General features: G+C 39.1%; 1 protein-coding gene and 1 pseudogene across 2 annotated transcripts in view; one reads left to right on the forward strand and one right to left on the reverse strand.

The window, feature by feature from the left end:
- The first annotated feature begins 1,861 nt into the window (after positions 1 to 1,861).
- Positions 1,862 to 20,755, forward strand: part of DDX47 (DEAD-box helicase 47) — a 36,864-nt gene continuing 17,970 nt past the window's right edge. For both annotated transcript variants that reach the window (XM_077170115.1, XM_077170116.1), the window contains exons 1-2: positions 1,862 to 1,964; positions 2,600 to 2,693. In XM_077170115.1, coding sequence (XP_077026230.1) covers positions 1,881 to 1,964; positions 2,600 to 2,693 — 178 coding nt within the window. In that variant the 5' untranslated portion in view covers positions 1,862 to 1,880. The remainder of the gene's footprint in view (positions 1,965 to 2,599; positions 2,694 to 20,755) is intronic.
- On the reverse strand, positions 13,935 to 15,712 carry LOC143691529 (natural resistance-associated macrophage protein 2 pseudogene; annotated as a pseudogene).

A 20,755-nucleotide genomic window follows, 5' to 3' on the forward strand; every position in this document is an offset into this window, starting at 1 on the left:
CCAAGGAAAACAGAGAGGGAACCATGAGGGAGATAAACAGAAGGCTGGAGTGCCTCAGAGTGCCTTAATACAAGCGTGTGCCTGTGAGTACCTGGTAGAACCAATTTCAAGGAGACCTGTTTTATACAGAATGTCTTCTTACCTTTCCTTTGAGTTGGAGTGAACTTATATAAATAAAATAAAGGACTCAGCTTATTCTGTAGGGGTGCAATCTCAAAGATAGAAAACTTCATTCCCTAAAGAAACAACCAGTGAAGTCCTTTCTGCTCTTCAATGTGCCTGAAATCCCAACAGTTTCAATTTATCCAGGCAGTATTTATTGAGCATTTATTCTGTTTCCGATACTGTGCTTAGAACTGGGGACATGAAGATCATCTCTTACCTCCTCACTGGTCTCTCTTCCCACTCTTTCCTCTCTACAATCCATCTCCATATAGTAGGTTAGAGTGATCTTTTAAATATGCAGATCATAACACTTCCCTGCTCAAAACCCTGCAGTGACTTTCCTTCTGTATTTAGGATAACATTCAGATCTCATACTGTGAGCTACAGGGCCCTGCAGGGTCTGGGCTGATTCTGCTTCTCTGACCTCACTCTACCCATTTTGTTGTGGAAAACACCACAGTGATTGCTAAATCAGGGACTTTTTTTTGGCATGCTGGTGGGGTGGACCTTAGGCACACTGAGTTGAGTTCATCATATTTCACAGGATAAGGCACATTATCACCAAAAGTCTCCTTGTTAGCTTTATTTATTCTGTTTTACCCCCAATTCCTCACTCCCATTCTTCCCCCTGAGCAAGCATTCTAAAATTTTTAATGTGTATCTTCTGTTTTTATGTGTTCTTTTATTTCTAAATTTATTTTATTATTACTGTTATATGTGTTCTTGCAGAGCGTGTCATCTCGTGGGTGTTAGAACACCATACCTGAAAGAGAATAAATGTTCACCTGATTGTGGAGAAGAAAATAATTTATTCATGATCTTGAAAGAATGGGCAACAGTCGAAAAAAGGTGGCTGGCTGGCCAAACAATACAATGCCACAGGTTATTTATATCCTAAGCTTAGTTCACAGGCCCATCTCCTGTTTCTCTGATGATTGGATACTTCAGAAGTTACTGCCTAGCCGAATAGTCCAACTAATTCAAATTTCCCCCGAAGGTTCCCCCTTTTGATTACGCTTTACATTTCAATGACCCTGGCCATCATTTATTTAAACTTTGTTTAAATTTCATGCCTATCCTAGGCTTACGTCAGAGGCGCTTTCCTTCCCTGTGCCATCTTGTGTGAAAGCTAAACTTAATTTTCTTACAGTGGCATGTAACTTAAATGTACCTAATATATTTAATTATATTTTATACTTTTCTCAGTCCTAGCTTTTGAAATCTAACCATATTGCTATGAGAACTCATGGTACATACACATTTTGTCTCCTATTTTTTAATATATTCTTTTTATTACTTTTTGTGGAGTGATGTAAATGTTCTAAAAAAGATCACAGTGATGAATACACAACTATGCGATGATATTGTGAAGTAATGATGGTATCTGTTGGATGGTCTGTCAGTGTGTGAAGATATCTCAATTAAAAAAAATAAAAGCCTATGGTTAGAAAAGAGAGGAACACAACAGGTGAGAAAGATAGGGGAAGAGTTTTAAAAGATACCTAAAGGGCCCTGGTCAACAAAAAAGGCCCTTCTGCTCTGGCTCAATTCCACAGGCCACTCGTTTGCGTCGATCCCTGACTATTTTAACTACTTTCAGCAAGGCCCCTCCTACTACTAAACCTCTAGGCGGCGTGGGGAACACGGCGGGAGCTAAAACTACATTTCCCAGCACCCCGCGCGCCGCAGACCCATTTCCGGAGATCGCGGGCAAGATGGCGGCCTCCGGGGCGCACGATTCTCCGACCGAAGCTCCCCAGCCTGTGGAGGATGAGGAAATTAAAACATTTAAAGACCTGGTGAGAATAGATGACGCTGGCCTCTCTTTGTACAACTGTCACTAAGCTCAGGCGGGGCTCGGTTGCCTTCGATTCCTGCGGTACAAAAGTAGCTCGGGGCCTAGCTTAGATTTTCCCCAGAATTTCAGAGGTTTGGTTGCGGAAATAGCGCAGCCGGGCTCTGAGAACCCTCTTTTGCCCTTTCCTGTACTTTGGTGTGTGACGCTTGTTTTTCTCCAGGAAGTTATATTTGTGGCGAATTGATCTTTTTGTAGCTTGGGTTTCGGAGTCGAATTAACTACCTTTGAATTCTGATGACAGCCACTTACTAGAGGCAACGTTATGTCTCTGTTCCTCAATTTCCACATCTGTAAATTGGGGATAATAATAAGTGCTTAACTTACATAATTTTTGTGGAAACTATATGAGATAATACATATAAGGCTCTTGGCTTTTCCCCTGGTAAGCAGAAAGTGATAAGGCTTGAGTACTGATAATTAAATAGCATGTTTTCAACAGGCACACAATAAATACCTGTTGAATCAAAGTGAAAGGGATGCACATGTTACAGGGTGGCCCTGAAAAAGTCATTTAAGTACGAAGGAGGAGTGTGTGTTGTTCCTTGCTAAGATGTATTTTTTTTTTTTAATTCTAAGGGTGTGACAGATGTGTTGTGTGAGGCCTGTGACCAGTTGGGGTGGGCAAAACCCACCAAGATCCAGACTGAAGCTATTCCCTTGGCCTTACAAGGTAGGGTGAAATTAATTTTGTGGCCTGGGTTCAGAATCAATAGGAGGTTATATGCAATTAAATATTTTGAGAGCTATTGCATGCATAGTTCAAGTGAAATAAAAATAAGGTCACTAAAGATGCAAACTGTTGGCTTATTGGCATTAGTAAAAGTCAGTCATACTACAGTTTCACTGAGCTTACTTTCTGTTTGAAGGGATTTGTCTGTCACAGATACACATTTTAAGGAAGCACAGGGTTAAAGTGTACTATCAAGAAACTAGTCTAAAATTATGAGTGCAGACTTACATAAGGATGCCTGGAATATATATTAGTGTCTAGAAGAGTTGAGAGTTTTCTATTTGCAGCATGTTTATCAGATTTTCAGCGTGGTTGAAGTGCTGATTGATGAGTAGTGAGACTAAAACTAACAAGATGAACTTTAAATAGTAGAGATAAAGTCCTTGTCTTAGATTCTCCAAATGTCAGTTTTAATGGATTAGTGTGGGTAGTAAAAGAGAAGACTCATCAGTGTTCTTAACTGAAATTCCTTAAAATCCTCAGGGACAGTGAATGTAATCTTAGCCTCATTACTTTCTAAGAGGAAGGTGATATTTTAAGGGTTCTTTTTCATTTTGAGAATCAAATGAAAGTAAACGATTCCCCAGGAAAAAATGCATAAATACATCTACATAAAAATTTTTGCATATAATTTCAGAATTGCCAACCTGCCCCTGAATTCCTCTCCTGTGAGTCCCAGGTTAAGAACCCAGGGCTGATTCTTCAGAGAGAAAGAATAGTGCTTTGTGCTGGCTAGGACACATCTAGAATATGAAGCTTAGGTCTGGGGACAAGTTTTCAGGAATCCTCAGAGGGGCAATGGGTGTAGGATCAAAAATAGTCCCTAATAGTTAAAAAAAACTTAGTGCATTTGGATTGGAGAAGAGAGAGTGAGGGGGTACATTATGACAATTGGCTTTAATGACTTGAAAACCTGTTGTGTGGAAAAGGGATTAGATTTTTTTGTGTGTAATTTTGTTCACTTCTTCCATAAATAGTTACTGGGTATTTGATGTAAACATAAGACACTGAGGGTGAAGATCTGCTTTCTCCAAGAGCTTACAGTCCAGTAAGAAGATCATTTTAAATTTATTACAAGGTGAAAGGGACATAAGAAAGTTACAATCAACATCCTGAGGCAGTAGAAGAGATTAATTCTAATTAGAGTAGATTAAGAAGATTTTTAAATTTTTTTTTTGGCCAGAAAGGTAGAGAAGATATTTGAGCTGAATTTTAAAGGCAGAATAGAATTTAGACATTCAAGTGTGATGAAAGGGGAGATCCTACTAGTTATAGGGAACAGCATGAAAAAAAGCCAAGGGGTATGGAAAATATGGGGCAAATTTGGAGACCTGAAAGTACTTAACATAGAATGTTGAAAAAGTTTCGTAAAATGAAAGAGCTTAGGCTGAGAAAAGGAATTTTGTTTCTGCCATAGTCAGTGGAACACCTTTGGAAAATTTCTTAGCAGAAGAATGAAGTCCTTAGAGTTGTAGTCTGGGAGATGAGTCTGATACTTGTGTAAGATAGTTTAAGCATGAGAGACTGGAGAGAGGGAGGCCAATTAAGAGGTCATTGCAGTGATTTAATCAGTGAGTAATGGGTAAGTTGTTGATGGTCAGAATGAAAAAGGAAAAATAATAGAAAAAGAATCAACATGATTTTACAGCCAATTAGGTAAGTGGAAAGCTTGAGGTGAGGAAATCTAAGATTAGTGCATGTTTTTCAGCCTTTGTGTTTAGGATGTATTATTGGTGTACCACTAATATAAAAAGGGAACATTGAGGGTGCAAAGGTAGTTCAGTCATAGAATTCTTGCCTGCCATGTAGGAGATCCAGGTTTGATTCCTGGTCCCTGCACCTCCCCAAAAACAAGCAAACGAGTTAAAACAAACAAACAAATTCAACAAATAGTGCTGCTATAATGGGATATGCAAATGAAAAAATAAAGAAATGTGATCCTACCATGCAGCATAAAAAAAAGGGGGGGGGGAGCACAGAAGGAAAAGTAATCTTAGGAAGATGAGTTCAGTTGAAAATAATTGATTTCACCTATCAATGGGATAGAGTTGGAATCTAGGGATTGGAACTTTATTGAGAGGTCAGGACTGGACATAGAAATATAGTTATTTTATCCAAAGAGAGGGTATAGCTGAAGTTGTGGAAACGGGTGAGGTTGCCAAGTGAGGAAAGAGACCAAGAGCTGAAGGAAAGGAGAAACAAGTGGCCCAGTGGATGGAGGAAAATTATGCAAGTTCAGTTTCATGTTAATTAGGGAAGGGAGTGTTTCAAGGAAGAGATAGTGAACACTTTCAGAAGTTTAGAAGATTAAAGACCATATGAAGGCTAGTTGGGGAAAGATATATCAACCATATCAGTTGCTTTCAGATAGCAAGTGAAGAGTTGGCATCTTTTGACTTTTCTCTGTATGTCCTACAGCAGTGGCAAAAAAGAATAAAATTAATTGGTGGTAGTCATTCTAAAATTATTCCACTGTTTTCAGTCAAGAGTTTGTATTTGGTGTTAAAATAAATTTAGTAGATTGAAATGCTAATGATCAATGAAAGGGAGGAGTAAGAGGTATGGTATGTATGATTTTTTTTTTCTTTTTCTGAATTGATGCAAATGTTCTAAGAAATGATCATGATGATGAATATACAACTATGTAATGATATTGTGAGTTATTGATTACATATCAAGAATGATATGGTAAGTATATTCGTGTTTGTATGTTATGTTTAATAAATAAATAAATAAATAAAAGTTTGTATTTGGTACAGAGAAAAATAGGGGTCAATGGAAGATTACTAGCAACTGAGTAACATGATTGAGATGATCACCTTGAGAAATGTTTTTATTTTGGGGGGGAAGGCGTGTCCCATTCTAAGCATAGTGTACAAATGCTGCATTTGAACCTGTAGATTCTAGACCTAAGCAAATGACTCAGATAACTTGTTCTTTTTTGTTTGTTTGTTTTCTTCTATTTAGTTAACTTTTTAACTTAAAATTGAGTACTAATGATGGTTTCAGTTTTTACGAAATTAGTACCCCGAGCATGTCATTTGTACTTTCTAAAAAAATATTTTTATTGAGACATTTTCATGCACATAGAATCCATCCGAAGTATACAGTCAGTGTCTCACAGTATCATCACATAGTTGTGTATTCACCACCATGATCATTTTTAGAATATTTGCATCACGCCAGGAAAAGAAATAAAGAGAAAATATAAAAAGCTTATATATCCCTTACCCCTTACCCTTCCCTTTCATTGACCACTAGTACTACAGTCTACCCATTCTTTTTTATACCTAATCCCTCCGCCCATTATTTATTTTTTGTCATTTTTTTACTCAGCTGTCCATACCCTGGATGAAGGGAGCATCATCCGTAAGGTATTCACAATCACAGTCACTTGTAAAAGCTATATAGTTATACAGTTGTCTTCAAGAATCAAGACCACTGTAAAACAGTTCAATAGTTTCTGGCACTTCCCTCTAGCCACTCAAATGTATCACAGATTAAAAAGGGATATCTGTATAATGCATAAGAATAACCTGCAGAATAACCTCTCGACTTTGTTTTAAATCTCTCAGCCACTGAAGCTTTGTCTCATTTCTCTCTTCTCCCCTTTTGTCAAGAAGCCTTTCTCAATCCCATGATGCCAGGTTCTGGCTCATCCTGGCTCATCCCGGCCGTTCTGTCCCACGTTGCTAGGGAGATTTCCAACCCTGGGAGTCGTGTCCCATGTAGGGGGAGGGCAGTGAGTTCACCTGTGGAATGGCTTAGACAGAAAGGCCACATCTGAGCAGCAAAAGAGATTCTTTGGCGTAATTATAAGTAGGCTTAGCTTCTCCTTTGCAGGAATAAGTTTCAGAGGGGCAAGCCACAGAAACGAGGGCTCAACCTATTGAATTGGTGGTCCCCACTGCTTGTGAGTATAACAAAAATTTCCCAGATGGGAAAGTTTAGTATTTCTTCCTTTCTCCCCATTTCCCCAAGGGGACTTTACAGATACTTTTTTATTCTCTGGGATGTACTGGGGTATTACACTACCCTATACAAATCAACAAGATCTCACTCCCTATTCAAGATTCCATGTAATTATGGTATTTGAGTAAACTGACCTTACAAGTTAAATTAGATAATGCACTACCAAAAATATAAATTTTGCACCAAAGAAACATTTCTTCCTTTGGTCTCACATAGAAGTTGAAGTTGTAAAAGACAGATCATCCTTGACCTTGTATTCTGATTTACCTTAATCCTATCCAGATCAGCTTCATTCATATCTCTAGTCAGAGTCTGATCACTTTTTCATCCTTTTCAATAGTTGTTGTATGGGGTAACACTGACTTTCATAGCTTCAGAGCTCTAACTCTGATTCTTAAGTATCACACAAATAAATACCTGAAGTTCCAGGGAATGACCAGATTATACACAAATAGCCTAGTATCTCAGAACTTAGAAATAATAGTTATAACTCTGGAATAGATGTGACTGCTATAAGAGCTTACAGTCTAGGGATCTTTACAGTAGGCCCCAACCTGATAACATTCGCTCTTGCCTTCAGTTCTCCAGGTTTGTATATTGTAGTTATATAATTGAGACATGATGGTATTTGTCTGTTTGTTTCTGACATTTCATTCAACATACTGTCCTCAAGGTTCATTTACTTAACCTATTTGTTGCATGCCTCACAACTTCATTTCTTCTTGCAGCTACTCAGCAGTCCATTGTATGTATACACCGCAGTTTCCCTTTTCCTTCCTTAATTGATGTATCCTTAGGCTACCTCCATCCATTACAAATTGAGAACACTGTGGCCATGAACACCAGTGTGCAAATGTCCATTCGTATCCCCACTGTCAGTTTCTCCAAGTATGTACCTAGCAGTGGGGTTGCAGGATCATATGGCAACCCCACCCCTAGCCTCCTGTGGGACCACCACACTGCCCTCCAGAGGGACTGCACCTCTCAGCTTCCCTACCAACAGTGAATAGGTACATGTCTTTCGTCAGATTTTCTCCAGCACTTGTTTATTTTTTAACAGTTTTATTTGCACATCATATAATCCAACCTGAGTAAAAAAATCAGTGGTTCCTGGTATAATCACACGGCCGTGTCTTCACCACTACAATCTATACGAGGATATTTCCTTTTCTTCCACAAAGAATCCCATACCTCACTTATTGACATTTAGTTTTGCGTATTGCCTTTGTTACATTCAATGGAAGTGCCATTACAGTGTTACTGTTAACTATGGACCCTAGTATGTATTCCCTGTATACCATCTGTTCTTTCTAGTTTGCTAGCTGCCGGAATGTGATATACCAGAAACAGGAAGGCTTTAGGAAGGGGAATTTATTAAGTTGTAAGTTTACAGTTTTAGGCTGTGAAAGTGTCCAATTTAGAGCAAGTCTATAGAAATATCCAATCTAAAGTATCCAGGAAAAAGATACCTTGGTTCATGAAGGCTGATCACGTTCAGGGTTTCTCACTCAGCTGATAAGGCACATGGCAAACATGGTGAAATCTGCTAGCTTTTTCTCCAGGCTTCTTGTTTCATGAAGCTCCCCCAGGGGCGTTTTCCTTCTTCATCTCCAAGGTCTCTGGCTACATGGGCTTGTGGGCTCTTGTGGTTCTCGTGGCTCCAGGGACTCTCTCTAAAATGTTTCCTCCTTTAAAGGACTCTAGCAAAGGACTCCACCTGGAATGGGTGGAGTCACATCTCCATCCAGTCAAATTTAATACCCACAATTGTGTGAGTCACATTTCTGTGGAGAAAATCTAATCAAGTCTTGAAACTACAGTACTGAACAGAGATTAAAAGAAACATCTGCTTCCACAAGATGGATGAGGATTAAAACATGGCTTTTCTAGGGTGTATAATCTTTTCAAACCAGCACACTGTCCCATTTTCAACACCTTGCGATGTTTACATTTGCTCTCCCTCATGCAAAAACATTCTTGTATTTATACATATAGTCACCACATTGTCTACTCTAGGCATCCTTAAGGTATACTGTCTCAGTCATTATCCTCTATCTTTCCTTCTGATGTTATACATACTGCCAGCCCTTCTCCCTCAACCATACTCACATTCACCTTCATTCAGTGTACTTATATTATTGTGCTACCATCAGATAATATTGTGCTACCCATTTCTGAATCTTTACAGTCAGTCTTGTTGCACATTCTGTAGTCCTTCAGCACCAAATGCCCAATCTCTTACCCTTTGTTCTATTTTGCTAGCTGCTGGAATGCAATGTACCAGAAATGGAATGGCTTTTAAAAGGGGTAATTTAATGAGTTGCTAGTTTATAGTTCTAAGGCCGAGAAAATGTCCCAATTAAAACAAGTCTATAGAAATGTCCAATCTATGGCATCCAGGGAAAGATACCTTGGTTCAAGAAGGTCAATGAAGTTCAGAGTTTCTCTCTCTAGTCAGAAGGTACATGGTGAACACGGTCAGGGTTCCTCTCTCATCTGGAAGGGCACATGGCGAACACAGCATCATCTGCTAGCTTCGTCTCCTGGCTTCCTGTTTCATGAAGCTCCCCGGGAGGTGTTTTCCTTCTTCATCTCCAAATGTCGCTGACTGGTGGACTCTGCTTCGTGGTGCTGCTCTCTCTGAATCTCTCATTCTCCAAAATATTTCCTCTTTTATAGGACTCCAATAAACCAATCAAGACACACCCAAATGGGTGGAGACATGTCGTCCCTTAATCCAGTTTAACAACCACTCTTGACTAAATCATCCAGGGAGATGATCTCATTACAGTTTCAAACACAGCATTGAATAGAGATTATTCTACCTTTTTGAAATGGGATTTATATTAAAACATGGCTTTTCTTAGGGGGCATACTTCCTTTCAAACCAGCACACCCTTTATCTCCTGATAACACGTGTTCTTAACTTGAACTCCAAAGTTCACTCATTAATGTTAAAGCAGTGATACCATGTAGTATTTGTCTTCTTATTTCTGGCTGATTTCACTCAGCATAATGTCCTCAAGGTTCATCCATGTTCTTACATGCTTCATGATTTATTCTTTTTTACAGCTGCCTAATATTCCGTCATATGTATATGACAGAGCTTTAATAGTCTCTTGTCCATTGATTGGCATTTGGGATGTTTCCATCTCTTAGCAGTCGTGAATAATACCACTATAAAAATTGATGTGCAAATGTCCATTCATGTATTTGCCTTCAGTTTCTCTGAATATAGACCTAGTAATGGGATTGTTGGATCATATGGCAATTTTATACTTAGTTTCCTGAGGAACCACCAAACTGCCTTCTTGAGTGGTTGCACCATTTTATATTCCCACCAGTGTAACAGTGAATCAGTGTTCCTCTGTCTGCACGCTTTCTCCAGCACTTATTTTCAGATTTTTTGACAATAGTCATGCTGTGGGTATGAGATGATATCTCATCGTGATTTTGATTTTGATTTCCCTAATAGCCAGTGAAGTTGAGCATCTTTCCATATGGGTTTGGCCATTTGTGTTTCCTCTTCTGAAAAGTGTCTGTTCATGTCTTTTGCCCATTTTTTAATTGGGTTGTTTGTGTTAAAACCACCACACACTTAAGTTTATTAAGTCCCTGCCACATGTCCCTGCCCAACACCTCTGCCCCATGCTCACAAGCCTGACCCAGCTCTCACAAATAACAGTTACCGCTTTGGAGTAAATGTGTCTACTATAAGAGCTTACAATCTAGGTCCCTGTTTTCTTGTAATTATTTTCTAAATAAGACCATACAGTAATTTCTTTTTTGTTTCTGGCTTATTTTGCCTCACCAAATGTCCCACAGTTTCATTTACAATGTTGCATGCCTCACACCTGATGCATGGACACATGTGCAGGGCTCAGGACAGGGGTGGGTGGGGGCAGGGTTGCACAACTGTATGGGCTGGGGGCAGGTGTGGCCTGGATATGAAGGTGAGCACCTGCAGCCTGGATGCGCAGGCAACTGCCTGCAGGAAGCAGGTAGGGGGAGGTGTGGGTTGAGGGGCTGGGTGCAGATATGTGGGTTGCGGGGGTGTGGGCAGGGTGAGACTATACACTTCCTTATGTGGTGTAGAAGACCCTCCCAGGTCACTTAAATCATGGAATCGCTGTCACAGTCACCTTTCTGTCCCTTCTCTAGCTGTTCCTTGCAGTAGGGGGTGAACTTGACCTTTCTTATTCCACCATTTTCCAGAAACCCTCTCCCCAGTGATTTCTTTTAGCAGTTTCTTGTAGTTTTCTGTGTATAGATCTTTTGTGTCCTTAGTTAAATTTATTCGTAAACATTTGATTCTTTTGGTTGCTATTGTGAATGAAATTTTTTTCTTGGTTTCCTCCTCAGGTTGCTCATCACTAGTGTACAGAAACACTGCTGATTTTTGTGTGTTAATCTTTTACCCGGCCATTTTGCTGTACTCATTTACTGGTTGTAGTAGCTTTGCTGTAGAATTTTCGACATATAGTATGTCATCTGTAAACAATGAGAGCTTTACTTTTTTCCTTTCCAATTTGGATACATTTTATTTCTTTCTCTTGTCTAATTGCTCTGGCTAGAACTTCCACACAATGTTGAATAACAGTGGTGACAGTGGGTTTCCTTGTCTTGTTCCTGATCTTTGAGGGAAAGCTTTCAATCTTTCCCCATTGAGTATGATACTTGCTGGGTGTTTTTCATATGTTCCCTTTATCATGTTGAGGAAATTCCCATCTATTCCTATTCTTTGAAGTGTTTTCATCAAGAAAGGATGTTGAATTTTGTTAAATGACTTTACTGTATCAGTCGAGAGGATTATGTGGTTTTTCTGCTTTGATTTATTGATATGGTGTATTACATTAATTGATTTTTTTGTGTTGAACCAGCCGGGCATACCTGGAATAAATCCCACTTGGTCATTTTGCTGAATTTGATTTGTAAGTATTTTTTTGAGGATTTTTTGCATCTATATTCATTAATAAAGAGGTTAGTCTGTAATTTCTTGTATCTTTGTCTGGCTTTGTTATTAGGGTGATGTTAGCTTTATAGAATGAGTTTGGTAGCTTTCCCTCCTCTTCAGTTTTTTTGAAGAGTGAGCAGGACTTTACTAATTCTTTCTTGAATGCTTGGTAGAATTCACCTTTGAAGCCATCTGGATCTGGATTTTTCTTTTTTGGGGAGCTTCTTGATGACTGATTCAATCACTTATGATTGGTTTGTTGAGGTTGTCTGTTTCTTCTTGAGTCAGTGTTGGTTGTTCATGCCTTTCTAGAAAGTTGTCCATTTCATCCATATTGTCTACTTTATTAGCATACAGTTGTTCATAGTATCCTCCTATTAATTCTATTTCTGCAGAATCAGTGGTTATGTTCTCTCTTCCATTTCTGATTTTATTTGCATACTCTCTCTCTTTTTTTTTTTTGGTCAGCCTAGTTAAGGTTCTATTGATTTTACTGATTTTCTCAAAGAACCAACTTCTGGTTTTGTTGATTTTTCTTGATAGTTTTCATATTCTTAATTTCATTTATTTCTGCTCTAATCTTCGTTATTTCTTTCCTTTTGTTTGCTTTGGGGTTTGCTGTTCTTTGTCTGGTTCTTCCAAATGAACAGCTAATTCCTCAGTTTTTCTTCTTCTTTTTTAATATTGGCATTTAAGGCAATAAATTTTTCCTCTCAGCACTGCCTTTGCTACACCCCATAAATCTTGATATGTTGTGTTTTCCTTTTTATTTGCCTTGAGATATTTACTGATTTCTCTTGTAATTTCTTCCTTGACCCCTTGGTTATTTAAGAGTGTGTTGTTTAGGCTCTATATATTTGTGAATTTTCTGGCCCTCTGCCCATTATTGATTTCCAACTTCATTCCTTTATGATCTGAAGAAGTGTTTTGTATAATTTTAATCTTTTTAAACTTGAAACTTGCTTTGTGACCCAGCATATGGTCTATCCTTGAGAATGATCTATGAGCACTTGAGAAAAATGTGTATCCTACTGTTGTAGGGTGTAATGTTCTGTAAATATCTGTTATGTCGAATCCATTTATTGTATTATTCAAAATTTATGTTTCCTTTTTGATCCCCTATCTAGATGTTTTATCCATTGATGAGAGCAGGAAATTGAAGTCTGGCGACTATGGTTGAGAAGTCTAATTCTCCCTTCAGTGTTGTCAGTGTTTGCCTCCTATATTTTGGAGCACTCTGGCTTGGTGTATAAATATTTGATTGTTATGTGTTCTTGTTGAATTTTTCCTTTTATTAATACGTAGTCCTTCCTTGTCCCTTTTAATTATTTTACATTTGAAATCTAATTTTTTGGATATTAGATTAACTACCCCTGCTCTTTTCTGGTTGTTGTTTGAATGCAGTGTCTTTTCCCAGTCTTTCACTTTTGACGTATTTTTGTCCTAGGAGACTAAAGTGAGTCTCCTGTAGATAGCATGTAGATGGTTCCTGTTTGTTAATCCATTCTGCCGATCTGTGTCTTTTGATTGGAGAGTTTAATCCATTGACATTTAATATTATTACTGTAAAGGCAGTACTTTCTTCTACCATTTTGTCTTTTGGATTTTATATGTAATATCTAATTTTTTTTTTCTTTTTACCTTTACTGATAGTCTTCATTTCTACACTCTTCTCCAAACATCTCTCCCCTGCCTTTTCCTGTCTGCCTGTGGAGCTCCCTTTAGTGTTTCTTGTAGAGCAGGTCTCTTTGTCACAAATTCTCTCAGTGATTGTTTGTTTGAAAATGTTTAAAATTCCCCTAATTTTTTGAAGGGCACTTTTGCTGGATATAGAATTCTTGGTTGGCAGTAGGCAGTTTTTTTTTTTTCTTTTCTGATTTATCTGAACAATAATTTTTTTAAAAATGCTAAAGATTTCTCAATTTTTATATGAACTTAAAATCTTTACCCAAACTGATGTGTTTGGGTTTACACAAATATGTATATAGAAGTCAATACACAAGCCCATAGGGGTGTGTGGCCATGATAGGCCAATCATTTAACTCTGGCTGTTGTGTGACTTATGCAAGATGGGTGGTTCTCTGGCCTACACATAATAGCTGTCAGTTTTTAAAACCGTCCCCATGACGAAAGCTGTCTTTTGTTCAAAATGGTTGAACAAAACCCACCTCTGAGCCAACAAAGATATGTAACAGGACAATTGGCACAAAAGGGCTTGAAGAGAGTAGTTCTTAAATAGTCTCTCTGTCTGTCAATCATCTAGATACAAGTGAGTCAGAATCCACAGTGTTCAGAAGATAGAGTTCAGGCTGAGCTGTCAGTCCGAGATGGTATGTGTGCCCATAATCCAGGAAAGACATGCCCAGTGTGATCAAACACAGCCAAGCCAAGTAGAAAACAAAGTTTAGATAAGCCGTGCTGATCACAGCCACTACCACATACAACACCACATGCCTTAGTTTCTGGACGTAAACCACCATAAAGTACATGTTGATGGGACAGATGATAAAGGACCAAGATCCTGCCTGTAATCTTGCCAGCTTATTTCATTGACAAAGTCACTCATTACTGGCCACAAGCTGGTAAATATGAGGATGGCTATAAGAGCAAAGGTAAGCTGTAAGGTCTGCAGCACATTTAGGAAGTCATTTATCCCTGTCAGATGCTCTATATCTTTGGAAGATAGCAACAGGTAGAATGGGGATGATGGCAATAGAGCAGATCAGAATCACTTGGGCAAAACTTGACCATTTTAGATTCAGGAATCCCTCCATGACAAACTGACCAGAATAGGTTCCTTTCATGGTGGAGCTCTGTCTTGCAGCCTGGATCCCCACTGCCCAGATGTAGAGTGCTGCAGGCCCAAAGTAACATCCCAGCACACCACCCCCTTTGTAGATGTCAGCAGTCACCATTGAGTTATTGTCAGGAAAGAGGTTGGTATGGGGACTGCTGCTGTTTCTACACTTTACAACCATTAGCTTGTTGGTTTTCCCAAAAAAAGCCTCGGCAAAGACTGAAGCGGCAAAGACATTGATGATGAAGGAAACAGAGAGCAATGCAAGATTCAATGAAAAAGTATTTATTGGCTTCTTGAACGTCCCACTTATTGGCCTGGTTAACTTGTCTGGATTTGACTAAGGCAGAATGCAAATACATGATGACAGCTCCCACAGTGTCTACAGCCTGCTTGATTTGTGGAGTTTGACAGTCTGAACAGGATAGCATGAACACACCCTTGAGCACCTGCTCTTGTCATATTTCACTGTAACATACTCATATCCAAATGTGAAGGCCATAATGGTGATGAGAAATCCAAAAAATGCTTCTAGTTTCTGCAAGCCATATTTGCCCAAAGAGAGAATACGAAGGTATCTGCAATGGTGATAAGAACTACACCCCATAGAGGAACACTTCTCATAGACAGGAGATTGATAGCAATGGCTGAGTCAATGACTTCTTGCATATCTGATCCGATGATAGCTAACTCCACCATCAGCCACAGTATAATTTGTGGGACCTTGGGATACTGTCAGTGACACATTTTAGCAAGATGCAGCCCAGTGACTACTACCAGTCTAGCTGCAAGGCACTGGAACAGGAGCCCCATGATAGTGGCCAACAGAAGGATCCACAGCAACTTAAATCCAGCCACTGCTCGAGACTACAAATCAGATTTGATGTTTCCTGGATCCACATAGGTGATGCTCATAAGAAAGCCTGGTTCTGTGAAAGCCCAGAGTTTATGAAAGCTAAGACAAGAATACTCCTTCTCAGGAATGGGGATCTTCTCATCAAAGTAGGTGGTGAAGGGCTCCTCTGTGGGCCCCATGGACTGTGGAAGAGAGGAATTACTGTAGGTAGGGTTGATGGCACCAAGACTGGCAGTGTTCCCATGATGTCCAGAAGCATCATCTGGTTTCTTCTGCTCAGGACTCAATACCATGGTGGATTCCTGAGTGCCTGAGTTCTTAGAATAGGATTTTAGCTCACGGTATGTTGCTGCTTCCATCTTAAGCTGTTTCTTTTTCATTGTACAGAACTGGTTTGACCTTTTTCTAGGTTGGCGGTTTTTCTCTTTCAGAATATTAAATGTATTGAACCACTGCCTTCTTGCCTCCATGGTTTCTGCTGAGAAATCCACACAATCATATTGAGCTTCCCTTGTATGTGATTGATTGCTTTTCTCTTGCTGCTTTCAGAATTCTGTCTTTGACATTTGACAGTCTGATTAGTAAGTGTCTTGGAGTTGGTCTATTTGGATCTCTTCTGTTTGGAGTATGCTGTGCTTCTTGGATCTGTAATTTTATGTCTTTCTTAAGAGATGGGAAATTTTTAGTGAGTATTTCTGCCATTAGTCTTTCTGCGCCTTTTCCTTTTTCTTCTCCTTCTGGAGCACCCATAACATGTATATTTGTGTGCTTTGTGCTGTCATTCAGTTCCCTGAGGCCCTGCTCATATGTTTGCATTCTTTTTCCTATCTGTTCAGATGTCCTGTCTTCCAGGTCATTAATCCTTTGTTCTGCCTCTTAAATCTGCTGTTGTAGATCTCCATTGTTTTTTCTGTGCCTTTCATTCCCATAAGTTCTGCCATTCGTTTTTTCAAACTTTTGAGTTCTTCTTTGTTTGCCTAATTCTTCTTTAGATCCTTCATCTGTTTTGCCATATCTTTCCTCATCTTGTTGATTTGATTTTTGATGTGGTATCTGTTTGAACATCCTTAATTTGTTGTTTTAACTCCTATATCTCATTTGAAATGTTGGTATGTTCCTTTGACTGGGCCATATTTTCAGTTTTCCTAGTTTGTCATTTTTTGCTGGTATCTAGGCATTTGATTTCCTTAATTAGTTTATTCTGGAGGTCATTTTCACTTGTTTACCTGGGGTTTTCTAGTCAGTTGGCGTCGTTCTCTGTCTTTTGTTTGGCATTCAGTTCAACTTATCTATAACTTTAGCATTGCTTTTGTTTAACTGATAAGAAATTTTTAGTTCTTGTTTTTCTGGTTCTTGTCCTGCCTATATAGAACCTTTTTTTTGAGGAGGGTCTTCTCAGATGTGATCGACCCCAGTCAGATTTTCTCAGATCAGACAAGCCCACCTCTCAGGTGGAGACAATAACCAGTATCAAGTTTCCCTGAGGGTGATACCCAGCAGGTTGTCACAGTTTCCTATGAAGCCTCTAAACTCTGCTTTTCCTGTCCTGCCCAGCATGTGGCACTTGTCTGCCTGCAGCTTCCTACTAGCATAAAGTAATGATTTGCCTTTAATTCTCATCAGCTTCTCCCTGCCAGTGGTGTGGTTGAGACAGAGGCTGAGGTAGAGGGTGGGTTAGGTCGCTTCTGTTTTCCTGCCTGTGGGGCCTGAATTCCTGAAGGATGGCTGCCACTTGACCTGGGTCCCACCCCCCTTTTCTTGGGGAAGACATACCCTTTAGGGAATTATCCCCGTTCACCTGACTAGTTACTTTGTCTCTCAGACATACCTTAATTCCACCCTTGCTGGGGCAGTGCTGAAACCTGAGAGTGTTTGCAGTTCTATCTAATGAGCTGTTAAGAAGAGGAAATAAAAAAAAAGCTTTTTCAGAATCTGACCCAAGAGCTGGAGTTGGTACATGTCTCTATGTATCCCCTATTCTTGGGGTTCAGCCCTTTTCCAGTATTTTGTGCTAACTCAAAAAGCCTTTTTCCCCCCATCAACCCCACCCCCTCCCTGTGGGGCAAAATCTCCTGATTCCTTTAATGATTACTCCAGGTTTTTCTGTGCTGGGGGCCTGTTTTCAGCAGTCTGAATTTGTTAATTTTGTAGATGAAGCTTGGTTGCGCTAACTTCCTTGCTACTAGTAGAGTCTATTTCTTTTCCTCTTGGGGAACCAGCCTCCCGTGCCCATCGGGGAGGGGCACTGGCTTCTGCAGGTTGGGAGACTTACAGGTCTGTGTGGAATCTCAGCCATTCCACCTGTTCCAGACTGGTATGCAATATGTGTCTGGTCACTGATCTCCCCTTGATAGTTGTTTGATACTGTTCCTGGCTATTTACTAGCTGCCCTGGATGACAGACTAAATTCTGTACCTCCCTAAACTGCCAGCCTTGCTGGCAGTAAGATATACCTCTTGAGAAGTCATGTCACTTGTTCTTAAACCTTATTAACAGTCCTGAAAGGTTGGAATGCTTATTTTATTTGTGAGGTGAGTGAGGCTCAGAGCATTAAGGAACATGGCCAAAGTCATGTCTAATTATTGCCAGACCTAGAATTTCAATATAGATTCTTTGGCTCAAAAAAAACTATATTCTTGACCTTATATCAGAGAATGTTACTATAAAGAGATCACATTCTTTTTGACGGTTTTTGTATTTGACTTCTTTCCCATCTGTTTCTTGTATTAAGTTTATTTCCATTTCAGAGAGCACTCTCAATTCTCTTGGAATTTCAGACAGTTTATTGAATGGTTGCATATACCAAGTGTTTATACTAGGTGCTGGCAATATGGCAAGTGAATATGTCAAAATTTAATCTGTTATCCTGGAGCTCATGCATCCTAATGGATTTGACACAGATATGAACATCAAAGGCTTAGGGGATTTTGGAGGAAGAAATGGTGCTGCTCTGTGGGGATCATAAAAGAACTGAAAGAACAGCAAACCTTAGCTGTTGACAGTGGACTTTGCTCACTGCTACATGAATTGAGTTCCTTAAGCTTCTTTTACGTTCATAAATCTTTCATATGTACTCTTTCTGAAAAATAAAAAATTTCCCTTAACAAAGAAAGGAGGAGAGATCTTGCTTTTTTTAAATTCTTGATGTCATGGTGTGGTCATAGGAAAGGCAGATTTCCTGAGGAGGTGGGGAATAAAAGGCTTTGGAGTTCATTGACTGACTTGATCTTTATTTTATTTCTCAAATAGATAGATGCTTTTGCAATTCATTGTCATCAATCTGCAACCAGGGGGAACATTAACATTAGAAGATGAGGTAGAAATATTATCCTTGGATTGATATTTTTTCCTATAACCTTTATAAAATTAATCTATTGTCTGGTCTGACTTTTAATACATTTCTGTACACATACTTTTGTATGGAAAACACTGATGTAAATGGATAGAATCTAAAGTGGTAAGATTCACTAGAATATACTATTACATACTATACTATTGGTCTGGCAAATCTCAGTTTAAGTTATTACTGTGTATGAGATGGATATTGAATGTCCCATTCTGCTTAATCAGTGATATTAAACACAACTGATCACTCACCTTTCTTGAAACTCTCCTTAACTCTCAAGGCAGTACTTTTTTCTCCTTTTCTAGTGGTTCTTCCTCATTTTTTATCTGCTTCCTTTCCCTTTGTCTTGCAATGTTGATTCTCTCCTCTTTTTTTTTGTAACTCTGAAACCCTTCCTAAGAGATCACATCCAATCCTGAAGCTTTTATAATATCTGCATTGAGGATTCTCAGTCTGGTGCTTATCAGAATCACCTGAGGAACTTAAAAAAATAGAGATTTCTAGACTCCTAAATCTGTATTTCTTGCCCCTACTTTTCACCTGAGCTCCAAACAAGTATATCCAATTGTTTGTTTTTTTCTTTTCAGATTTTTAACTTTTTTATTGTATGGTATAACATATATACAACGCAAAGAAATAAAAAAACAAAATTTCAAAACACTCTTTAACAAGTAGTTACAGGACAGATCTCAGAGTTTGTCATGGGCTACCATATGATCCTCTCAGAATTTTCCTTCTAGCTGCTCCAGAATATAGGAGGCTAGAGGGCTTAATTATTTTTTTTATCTTTACAATAGACTTTTTTTCCTTCTTTTTTTGTGAAAAATAACATATATACAAAAAAGCTATGAATTTCAAAGCACAGCACCACAATTAATTGTATAACATGTTTTAGAGTTTGACATGGGTTATAATTCCACAATTTTAGGTTTTTGCTTCCAGCTGCTCTAAAATGCTGGAGACTAAAAGAGATATGAATTTAATGATTCAGCATTCATATTTATTTGTTAAATCCTCTCTTCTCTGTATAACTCCACCATCACCTCTGATCTTTCCATCCCCGCCCCCACCCCCGCCCCCCACCTTTAGGGGTGTTTGGGCTATGGCAATTCTGAATTTTTCATATTGAAAGGGTCTGTCACCAATATGGGGTAGCGAGATGAAACTATCTGATGTTCTGGAGAGGCTGGGCTAGGTTTCAGGACTTATCTGGACCAGGGGCCCCATCTGGAGGTTGTAGGTTTCTGGAAAGTTACTCTGGTGGATGGAACCCTTGTGGAATCTTCTATATTGCCCTGCGTGTTTTTTAGGATTGGATGGAATGGTCCTGGTTGGGGGTTGGCAGGTTATAATAGGTAGCAAGGTGTAACTGAAGCTTGCATAAGAGCAACTTCCAGAGTAGCCTCTCCATTCCATTTGAACTCTCCCTGCCATTGATACTTTATTAAATATACTTCTTTTCCCCCTTTTGGTTGGGTTGGAACTGTTGATCCCATGGTGCCAAGTCTGGATTCATCCCTGGGAGTCATCTCCCACATCACCAGGAAGACTTTCACCCCTGGATGTCATGTCCCATGTAAGGGAAAGGGCAATTATTTCACTTGCAGGGCTGAGCTTAGAGAGAGTGAAGCCACATCTGAGCAACAAAAGAGGTCATCCAGAAGTAACTCTTACAGGCATGCCTATAGGTAGTCTAAGCTTCTCTGCTACTTACATAAGCTTCATAAGAGTAAACCTCATGATCGAGGGCATAGCCTATTGATTAGGGTGTCCCTAAAGTTTGACACATTATCAGGGGATTCCCTGTTGGTAAGGTTTAATACTTCCATATTTTTCTCCTATCCCTCAGGGGACATTGCCAATACTTTTTGATTATCTGCTTAATATACTCTAGGATACATCCTAGAGTATATTACAATAATCTATACAGGATTAAAGGACCACTTTCTTATTTTGTGCTGTGTTTCAGTTATTCAAGTGAGCTATACAGATAGATTCTGTTAGATTATGCACTACAGAAAATTTCAGTTCTAGACCAAATAAACCTTTCTTCCATTGGTCTCAAAGAGTATGTGTG

Source organism: Tamandua tetradactyla, chromosome 7 (assembly GCF_023851605.1).
Source record: "Tamandua tetradactyla isolate mTamTet1 chromosome 7, mTamTet1.pri, whole genome shotgun sequence".
NCBI classification, from domain to species: domain Eukaryota; kingdom Metazoa; phylum Chordata; class Mammalia; order Pilosa; family Myrmecophagidae; genus Tamandua; species Tamandua tetradactyla.